Here is an 11,538-nt window from a genome sequence, read left to right on the forward strand (position 1 = left end):
TCGCGATTCTTCTATCTTCTTCTCTTCTTTTTAACAAACCGTCGTCGCCCGGTAACCGACAGTCGCGCCGATCGCGCGCCGTTCACGCGGCTCCCGCGACACATACGCGGTGACCCCCGCGTAACAATATATATATTTAAAAGCACATTCACGCACAACATCCTGCGAACGGCTCTTCATGTCCCTATATTCATATATTATTAGTATAATCTGAATGTTTTATTAGATTCGTTTTGTCGTATCTGTGGCGCTTGTTCATTATAAATATGTACATAAGCTTAGAAATAATTCTACATACTTGAATATATAATGAGGTTATAAAAGAAAACTGTATAAGAAAAAATTTATGCTGAATTTTGACATTCCAAAGAACAAGCGCCAATCCTTAGCACTATTTACTTATTTCTATAAAAGCATTTTAGATTCGATGCAGTAAATACGACTCCAAAGGACTTAGGAGAAACGTCGGTTTACAGGTCTCTATAGTCGGTATCCAGTACCTTCTTAAAAGATATTCATAATTTGTGAGAGTATAAAACAGTTAGAAAAAAATAAAAATAAAAATTTGCATAAAAGCTACCCTTGCATAAAAAATTACTTTTTATAAAACATAAAAAAGTAGTACATTTAAGTAAAAATTTTGTTTGCAGTACACATTATTGTGCACGTGTGAACAAGGGAGGGACTCCGCCCCTTCCCGAAAAAACCTAACCTAACCTGTGGTACTATTATTAATTGTCACGTTTTACTTTCTTTTTATTTTTGTCCATCTGTCACATATTCTCACAAATTATGAATATCTTTTAAGCGTTTAAATAAGAAGTCTCTATGTATTCAAATAAACGGTGCGCAAATAAACGGTGTCTAAGAGAATGGTACGCAAATGCACGGTGTCCAATTGCACTGTGCGCAAGTGAACGGTGTCTAATTGAACAGTGTGCAACTTTTGGTGTCTAATTGAACAGTGTGACATTTTTGGCGTCCAATTGAACAGTGTGACACTTTCTGTGTCTACCCAGATAGCACAGGATGTCTTATGGACGTTCGTTCTATGTCTATTTTATGGTCGCACGTCCGCGGATATGAATTAGACGTCCATTGTATGTTCGATTTTGGATGTCCTTTAATAATCAATATTTGGACGTCCATAGGATATATTTGCTCTTCAGCCTATCTGCAGTAATCTTATTTTCATATCTAAAAAGTTATAAAAATTATGAAATAACTCTCACACTTCTATAAAAAGTGTTACATATTAAAAAAAGTAATCGTATATACATGTTAACTAATTATGACTGACAGATATATTGTATCAAAAAAATTCTTTATGTATCTATCACGTGTACGATCTTGAAATAAGAATGAGCGAATTCGGAAAGCGTGCTCTCAGCGCTATTGCATCATTCTACTTTTGTTTTTGTCAAATGAACTATAAAAATAAAATGATGAGATATTTATATAGCACGTAATATTATGGAGATATCCTAATAATATTGCAATATATTAGTAATATTGAATATTATAATACAATATTACAATAATATTATCGATAAACTACATTTATATATAATACTGAAATATTACGGTAATATTGTATTGCATCCTAAGTAGCAAGATTATATATATAAATATGTTTTTATTTTATGAACGTTAGAGATGTCATTTACTATTTGGCAAGTTGCATACATCGCATTGTATCTTAATTATATATAATACGATACATATATCTTTTGCTACATCGTTGCAAAAATCCTACAATTTTTGTTTGAAACATAAACGCTTGTTTTTAAAATGTATTATATCAACAAAAAACACTTTATGTATGTATAAAAGTTTTACTATATAATTATTATTATTATATAATAACAATGATACACATAAATGTGTATACATATTGTCATATATTTTATTTGCTATATATATATTAAGAATTGTCTATAATAATCAATATATATTAAGAAAAAATGTATTTGTGAAAAGTTATTTTTTAAATTATATTTAATAATAATAAAAAAACTATTTTTATCTATTAGTACAGGTACATTCTCTCTGCACTATTTTTAATAAAATAATCATTTAAATAAGTGAAGTGTGTAGGATAGTTTGAGAATAAGTAGATAAAAATAATTACATTTTAGAAAGGAACAAGTGGTCTCACGGACTGAGTGCAAGGGCTGCGAGGTTTCGAGTATAGAGATCTCGAGTTCAAATCTCACTATCACCTTAAGATTTTTTCCGGGATTGGTATCTTTAATCGAGGTAATTAGTTGATCGGTAACCTGAATCAGGCTTCCAAAAATCAAGTCACGTGAAATTTCGAATTAATTCTCTTTCTACAAGGCGATGTGCTATTGGTTTTTCTTTTTTTTATATATCACAGTAATGTGATGCATATCGGTGGACATGTTAATATTACTGTGAAATTACGCTAAAATTATCTTTTTTAGGTATATTTTTGGAAAACAAATGGATAATCGAAATTGTCAAAAATAGATGTCTATAAGACAATCAGTGGACGTCCATTGGAGTTTATTCGGACACCCAATGGACGTCCTGATGTCTGAATTTGGACGTCCATTAGATATCCTATGGACACTCATGTGCTATCTGGGTAATTGAACAGTGTGCAACTTTCTGTGTCCAAACTAACGGTATTTAAATGAACGGTGCGCAATTGAACGGTGTCCAAATGAACGGTGCGCAATCGAACATTGTCCAAATAAACGATGCATAATTGCACGGTGTCTAGTTGAACGGCGCGCATCTTTTTGTGTACAAACGGTGCATAAGTGAACGGTGTCTAATTGAACAGTGCGCATTTTTCTGTGTCCAAATGAACGATGTATAATTGAACGGTGTTTAAATAAACGGTGCGCAATTGTACGGTGTCTAATTGAACAGTGTCTAATTGAACCGTGTTTAAAAGTTTGTGTCTATTTGCAACGTGTCTAATTGCAACATGTCCAGCTCCTTACCATAGTATTCGGGCCGGCTTTGTTCCTTTGAAAAAGCTAGAAGAATCGTGTAGCAGAATGTTTTAAATTAGTTCTTTTTTAAGAGAGGAAGAAATTTGCGCTCTAGCTTTTCAGCAAGCGGTGATTGATGAGCTTTCGACGGCCATCTTATCAAACCGTCAATAAAAATAGTACTTACGGGCGAACTAGCGGCGTGCGCTGCGACGGCCGCTGGCGCCGAGCTTAAAGCCTCTTGCACAATGGAAGGAATAGCGATAGCGATAGAAATAACACAGTTTTTAACAAAGAATTCCAACTCGTCGGAAATTTTATCGCTATTGCTTATTCCGATTTTCTGATCTGCATTGATACATGTGTAGTTTTGTATGTTAGATTCCGCTGTTCCTACCTTTATTTTTAAATATAAACTCTTTAAAACTTTTGTTATTTCTATCGCTATCGCTATTCCGTCCATTGTGCAAGAGGCTTAAGGCGGTACTGGACACCGACTATAAAGACCTGTAAACCGACGTTTTTATAACCTAAATTTTTTTATTTTTTAATTTTATTTACTGCACAACATTAAAAGCGCTTCTACAGAAGCAAATAAATATACAAAACTATATAAAGCTTTTGAAAATGGGCATATAATGCTTTTTTAAACTCTTTTTTCATTCATAATGATAGTATATGCTATCAAATACACATCATTACGAACTCAGATTTCTCTCATCAATGAGATAGTCAAACCATAATTTGAATAGCTCATTCATTTGTTTCTGTCGTATATTTGGCGGTAATTCAGTACAAATACGTACATAAGCTTAGAAATAATTCTACATACATGAATATATGGTGAGGTTATAGAAGAAAACTGTCTAAGAAAAAATTTGTGCTGAATTTTGACATTCCAAAGCACACCAGCCAATTCTTAGCACAATTTACTTATTTCTGGAGAAGCATTTTGGATTTGATGCAGTAAATACGACACAGAATCTGATTTAAGAACGTCGGTTTACAGGTCGCTATAGTCGGTATCCAGTACCCTCTCAAAGCTGCCTTGCTGCTCGCGCTTTAAGCCTGTTCTACATTGATTGCAAGCGCAAACGCAAAGAACAGATCTGGTAGAATTGACTAATATGTATATATATATATATACATATACATATATTCATATTTATATTACACTCACATGTAAATTTTTAGAGTGAGTGTACTACAAATATAAATCAGTAAATAAAAAGATAGAAAAAAGGCAATAACGAGCTAATACCTGATGTTCGAGTAAAATTGTTTTTTATTCAAGGGTTTTAAAAAAATGTTAACAAACGTTTCGATTCACTATGGGATCTTTTTTAGTGTTTCAATAAAAAAATTACAAAAAAATCACGATCTATTCAAAACGATCATAAAGAATATGAATAAGAAAAGATACGCTACAAAGATATTCAGTTCGAGAAAAAGAGAGGCAGAAATGGCAGCTAAGTAACCGTCAGTATTACGCAAGATGATGCAAAACATCCTCCCGCTTCGAATGCGACTGACAGACTAAACAGCCTTTACCATATTCAAGGTACATAGGAGCAGAGTTGCAAACTCTGACCCGCTAGCACCAAGAGCACCGAGGTGGTGGGAGCCACTGGGAGCACGCACACAAGCGAGAACCGCCGTCCGTGTGCGTGACGTCACGCTCGGCACTTCGGCTCATGGAAGAGTGCAGACGTATTATGATGTTCCGTCTATATGAATTAAATATGAATTAAATACTTTAACCTTTTCGCTCCGGGGATTTTTCCTTTAAAATTGACCTTGCATTTTAGCTGAAAAAGTTAATAATAACCTGCTACCCCCCCTTCAAAGTTAATTTTGAAGGTCAAAGAAGTAACCGGGATTTTTTTCAATTTTTTTCCTAAATTTAGTGCATTAAATTGACCTTATAAACATCTATTACGTTCGCTTTTCTTGCTGGTCCATATATGGACCAGTCCCGGAGCGAAAAGGTTAAGATTACGCATCTATAAATGTAGATTCTTTTCGTAATTTACAAAATAAAAAAAAATATATATAAATATAGAACACTAATAATATATTTTATATATATTAAATGCTTTTCTACAAATTTTTTATCGCAGTTCACTTATATTAATAATTAATACAAATACAATGTATCTTGAGATGTTTTATCATTGGCCGCGTTCAGCAGATAAAACAGTTGCACAACAGTTGAGAGATGATCACTTGTGATAGGACTATTCCTCAAAATCTGCAACGGTTCTAAAAGTATGATCTAATCATAAGTGATCATTTCTTAACTCAGTTGTATCTGCTGAACGTGACCATCTCTAATTGAGGATGATCGCATTTATTATCAATAATATTATATACATTTCCCAAGATTGTAAATCTCGGAAAAACGTTTCACGTTGTCATACGCAACAAGCGCACAACGCAACATGAACGTGCCTCTCGTCTTTCATCTTGTCTAGCCGGCTTGATGGAAAGGAGACGGAACATCATAATACGTCTGCACTCTTCCACGAGCCGAAGTGCCGAGCGTGACGTCACGCACACGGACGGCGGTTCTCGCTTGTGTGCGTGCTCCCAGTGGCTCCCACCACCTCGGTGCTCTTGGTGCTAGCGGGTCAGAGTTTGCAACTCTGCATAGGAGAAGGCAGCTCAGTTTGTCAGTTGCATTCGAAGCGGGAGGATGTTTTGCGTCATCTTGCGTAATACTGACGGTTACTTAGCTACTATTTCTGCCTGTCTTCTTCTCAAACTGAATATCTTTGTAGCGTTTCTTTTCTTATCCATATTCTTCATGATCGTCTTAAATAGATCGTGATTTTTTTGTAATTTTTATTATTGAAACACTGAAGAAGATCCCACAGTGGATCGGAACGTTTGTTAACATTTTTTTAGAACCTTTGAACTAAAAAAAAATTTTACCCAAACATCAGGTGGTAGCTCGTTATTGCCTTTTTCCTATTTTTTTATTTAAACATTCACCAAGAAGTAAACATATAATAAACGAGTAAATTTGAATTGAAATTTTAATTCCCAAATTCACACACACACACACATAAAATGCTATATTTGCATCACTTATATGAGAAATATATAAACATTTATTTTTTATAGATGTACATAAAACTTCACTTTTATAAAATAAGTTTATAAAGAGGTTATATACTGAGGTATATATATACAAGGTCCGGAAAATCGCTGTCAATACTTCGGGAAGTAATTGGAGATCCAAACAGAAGATAAAAAAAATTATGTAAACATAGATCCGGAAATAAGTCGTTTTCGAGTTATAGCCACTTTTATGTTTAAAAATTGTAATTTTTTTCATAATCATAATTTATTTTATTGTGTTTTAACATAAATAACTGTTGTGTTTTAACATAAATAACTTTATTTCAGACTATTTTAATAGAAGAATAAGGACCTGCATTTGTGTTAAGGATGGTTATTTTAAACACAAATAGGTACTTAAATCAAATTAGATATGATGTTCAAAATGATCATTTTCAGCACAAATGCAAGTCCTTATTCTTCTATCAAAATAGTCTGAAATGAAGTTATTTATGTTAAAACACAACAGTTATTTGTGTTAAGACACAATAAAATAAACTATAATTATAAAAAAACTTACAATTTTTAAACACAAAAGTGGCTATAACTCAGAAACGACTTATTTCCGAATCAATGTTTAAATATTGGGATCTTGAATAACTTCTCGTTGTTTTTTCGCAAAAATTAATGCTTTATTAAAAAAACGTCGTAAAAAACATGTCACTGAAAGTACTGCTCATCGCTAGCCACTACTTTTTCCTATCTTTCTGGCAGCATTCCACGTCGGAAAAACGACACGTCTTTTGAGGCTATTCAAGAATCGACCCATTATTTGGCATTTTCATAAGAATGGAAGTACTGTTCAGCCAGGCTATGTGCTATCAATCGGAATAAGTGACAATCGGAAGAGGCAATGTCTGGTGAATACGGCGGGTGAGGTAGGACTTCCCATTTAAGCGTTTTCAAGTAGGTTTTCACCGGTTGTGCAACATGTGGCCGAGCGTTGTCATGTTGCAAAATCACTTTGTTATATCTCTGCTCGTATAGCGGCCGTTTTTCTTCAACGCTCGGCTGAAACGCATCAATTGTAGTTGATAGCGATCTCCCGTGATGGTTTTGTTCGATTTGAGCAGCTCATAATAAACTACACCCAACTGATCTCACCAAATGCAGAAAAGAAGCTTCGAACTATGGATATTCGGCTTTGCCGACGATGTTGATGCATGGCCGGGCTTACCCCACGATCTTCTATGCTTAGGGTTATCGTAGTGTATCCACTTTTCATCGCCAGTCACGATTCGATGTAAAAAACCTTTCTTTTTCTGCCATTGAAGCAGCTGTTCACACGTGAAAAGACGCCGTTTGACGTCTCTCGGCTTCAACTCGTACGGCACCCAATGTCCTTGTTTTTGAATCATTTCTAATACTTTCAAACGTTTCGAAACTGTTGTGTCATCTACTCCTAATGATTCTGCAAGTTCAGCTAGCGTTTGACATAAGTCTTCATGAAGTAATGCTTCCAATTCTTTGTCTTCAAACTTTTTCGGTGCGCCAGAGCGTTTTTTATCTTCAACATCAAAATCATTATTTTTGAAGCGTCTAAACCAATTTCTGCATGTTGTTTTTAACAGAGCATGGTTGCCATAAGTCTCAACAAGAATTCTGTGTGCTTCAGCTGCAAATTTTTTTTGAATAAAATAGTGCAATAAAATTTCTCGCAAATACACTTTTTTGGCACGAAACTCGACATGTTTAACACTAAAAAAAAAGTTGGTTACACTTCGGCGACCTAACACACTGAATTTCAAGCTTGCCTATGGTACTTCCTTATAAATGCGTTATACCACTTTAAACTAAACGCACGCAGTTCTGGTAACGTTATCTGTTGGGAAACAGCGAGAACTTATTTAAGGTCCGAATAACTTTTTTTCCTTCCTTTTGGATCCCCAATCACTTCTCGAAGTATTGGCAGCATATTTCTGGACACTCTGTACAGATTTATAAAAAAGAATTTTTTCCTTTATTTATAACCAGCACATATTATTTCAGGTGAATGCAAGTATTTGAATATGTTTCCAACCGAGATACAAGTGAAACTGGATTCAAGTTTGAATACAACAATGTTGAGTAAGTAAAAAAGAAAGATTAAAAGAATTTTATTGATTTTCTTCAGAGTTACAATAGTTCTTTACATTCCTCATCCACATTTCCCACAACCAATTTAAGCTGATTGGAGGCCCGATTCAGTTCGCTTTTCAGTCGATAAACTCGACTTGAAAGAGACCGGCCCGGAAAAATCGGACGGTGCGGATTCGAACTCGGGACCTCCCGTTTGCAGCCCTCGCACTCAGACCGCGAGACTACTGGGCCGGTGTGTTGAGTAAGTACAGTAACACATTTTTATCAAGAAGCACAGTAGTGCGCGCGACTTCGTTGCCTTTATTCCACAAAAATGAGTAACTTTGACATTTGTGAAAAATTGAAATGTTCATATTTCAGTAATAACTAAACCGACTTCTTTTTAGTCTCAATCAATTTAGCTTAAAAAAATATAAAAAAAAGTGTTTGTGTTTTTCTTGTTTGTATCTTCTATTCAAAAATTTTGAAGAGTAAAGTCTAAAACAATTATGTAAAAAATATTTTAACAAAATAAAAAACAATCAAATAGAACCAAACAGCCGGTGATTCAACGAGTGGTGGTTGTAGTATTTTTTTCTCAAAATTTGAGTAATTCACGTTTATATGATAAGTTACGCCAAGTAAAATCTTTTATACATTACAAAAATATATAAAATATATAAAACTTTGTAAGTTGTTTATACGTTGTAAAATAGAAAATATTCTACATCAATAAAAAGTTTCAAATATTGTATGACTACTGCACTGTTTATATAAAGCACTCATTGATGTAAGAAATGACTTCGCCTTGCGTGGAAAATCTTAACCTATGTCGAATCATACATATAGATTTCAATTTGTGTGAAATGTCAAAAACTTATGTGGAATGTTTCAAAATAAAAAATATTTAATGTAAAAAAACTTGGCGCGGCTGCACTTTGTCTTTAGTTTTCGGTGCAGCCGCGCCAAGTATTTTTACATTAAATATTTTTTATTTTGAAACATTCCACATAAGTTTTTGACATTTCACACAAATTGAAATCTATATGTATGATTCGACATAGGTTAAGATTTTCCACGCAAGACGAAGTCATTTCTTACATCAATGAGTGCTTTATATAAAAAGTGCAGTGGTCATACAATATTTGAAACTTTTTATTGATTTAGAATATTTTCTATTTTACAACGTATAAACAACTTACAAAGTTTTATATATTTTATATATTTTTGTAATGTATAAAAGATTTTACTTGGTGTAACTTAGTGATATCATTTCTTTTGTAGAATAGATCTTGTAGAGGAAGATTTTGATAGTAATACTTTTTCTAGAGATACGAGTTGCGCATGTACTTGGCGCCTTTTTTTATTTTTTTTAAAAAGGTATTTTGTTCGGATATCACACATTTTTGTAGAATATAGTTTTGACAAACACTGTTTTTACTGCATTATATATAACTTAATTGTTTGCGTCTTATTCTTAACCCTCAACGGACGGACATAGGTTTTCGTCTGGAGCAAAATTACTTTCTGAAAAAGTAAGTTTCTTGTTATTATATTTGCTAAAAATTATGAATTAAAACTTTTTTTTCACTAAATTTAATGATGGTGTCTTAAAATAGACAGTTTAAAGAGTATATACACATTGTTTCAGAGTTTTAAAGAAATATTTAATATTTTTAAAAAGCCCAAGACGAAAATGACCCATGTCCGGCGAATTAAGGTGTCGAAAATCACGCCGTCCGTTGAGCGTTAATTATTCTTTTCATATATTCATATATACAGGGTGTCCCAGAATTGATTTAACATCTCTCGTAGGCAGGTAGAAGGAATAAAACTGAGGTGAAAAGTCCTATACCATTTTGCTAGATTCGCAATAGTTACTGAGATTTTAATTAACAAAGATCCGCGAATAAGCATGCATCGAGCTGTCTTACGCGCGTAAGACTGCCCGCCGCGCTTCGCGCGCTAACGGTGTTACCCATAGCGACATATGGGAGGAGCTAATATAACAGCATATACTATAACATATACATATTAAAATGTAATTGTGTGAAGCGCGCCGGGCTGTCCTACGCGCGTAAGACAGCCCGATGCATGCTTATTCGCGGATCTTTGTTAATTAAAATCTCAGTAACTATTGCAAATCTAGCAAAATGGTATAGGACTTTTCACCTCAGTTTTATTCCTTCTACCTGCCTACGAGAGATGTTAAACCAATTCTGGGACACCCTGTATATATATATCAAAATAAGAAAAACATCTCTTGAATAACGATACACGCATATATATACTTTACACATTGAAGAAATTTTAATATATTAAATGTGTATTCTATTTTTTTCCACGTAATCGAGAATAAAATTTTTTGCAAGCATCATGCTCGCGGCTAAACAAAACTACGATTCCAATAAAATTACAGAACTGAGAGAAATACTATTACTTCGACAATGTAACAAATCTTAAGTGTGTAGAACAAATAAATTACGGCCATCCTTGTTCCGCATGAACATGTTTTCTCGATTGACGTCAAACAAAAAACATCTCGGCAGTCCAAATATATTTTTACATATCACGTATTAAAATTTACCGTTAAAGCTTAACCTGTTGAAGCTTATTATTAAATCTTACGCAAAGATCGATAAGTTACCATTAAGTCGCTACCACGCAACATCACAGTTAGTTGCAAAATTAATAACTAACAAACTAAAGGAGATAGAGAAAAACGGTTTGCGCTATAATTCTCAGCACATCAAACTGCACAATACCAGCCCAGTTTGAACATTCTAGATTTTGTTTTAAACAATCAAATGTTTAAATAATAAAAATTATTAAACTTTTATTACGTGGTATTTTGCATTTAACTAATACAAAACGAGATCCGAAAACCATTTTGCTCTAACTTGTACTGTTCTTGAAATATTCAATTTGTTATCTTTCACTCTTTGTCATAAATCGCAGAGTAGCCGATTGAAGGTACCTGCAAAATTAGTTTCAACAAGCTATATCTTCTGGTTCTCGAGATATCCGCGATTTGCGAAAAAGACTATGTATCTTTAAATGTAGAATATTAAAATAAATCAAATGTGTATATTTGTTATTCTTAAGCTTTATTGTAAGACCGCGTTTTCGGGAACTCTCCGATCACCGAATTAACATAGGATAGTATATCTATTTTATATTTAGTATTTTTTATTGTTTATTTAACAAATTTAATAACGAAAGAGTACGCTCAATAGTATTTTTTAATTTTTTTATATTTGTATTATATATATATATATATATATATATATATCATTGTATTATATTGTATTATTATAAAACACAAAAAAAGACTACGTATCGTTAAATGTAGAATATTAAAATAAATTTAAAAAAATATATATTATTATAT

At 33.3% G+C, this 11,538-nt stretch overlaps 1 protein-coding gene across 1 annotated transcript in view; it reads left to right on the plus strand.

The window, feature by feature from the left end:
• Positions 1 to 8,532, plus strand: part of LOC109860904 — a gene marked incomplete at its 5' end in the record, with an annotated part of 50,602 nt that extends 42,070 nt beyond the window's left edge. Inside the window, 2 exons of the mRNA XM_020440321.1 lie at positions 8,079 to 8,156; positions 8,256 to 8,532. Coding sequence (XP_020295910.1) covers positions 8,079 to 8,156; positions 8,256 to 8,413 — 236 coding nt within the window. The remainder of the gene's footprint in view (positions 1 to 8,078; positions 8,157 to 8,255) is intronic.
• Positions 8,533 to 11,538: the final 3,006 nt, after the last annotated feature.

The sequence above is a fragment of the Pseudomyrmex gracilis genome, unplaced genomic scaffold (genome assembly GCF_002006095.1).
Source record: "Pseudomyrmex gracilis isolate BER0280 unplaced genomic scaffold, ASM200609v1 scaffold_503, whole genome shotgun sequence".
NCBI classification, from domain to species: Eukaryota; Metazoa; Arthropoda; class Insecta; order Hymenoptera; family Formicidae; genus Pseudomyrmex; species Pseudomyrmex gracilis.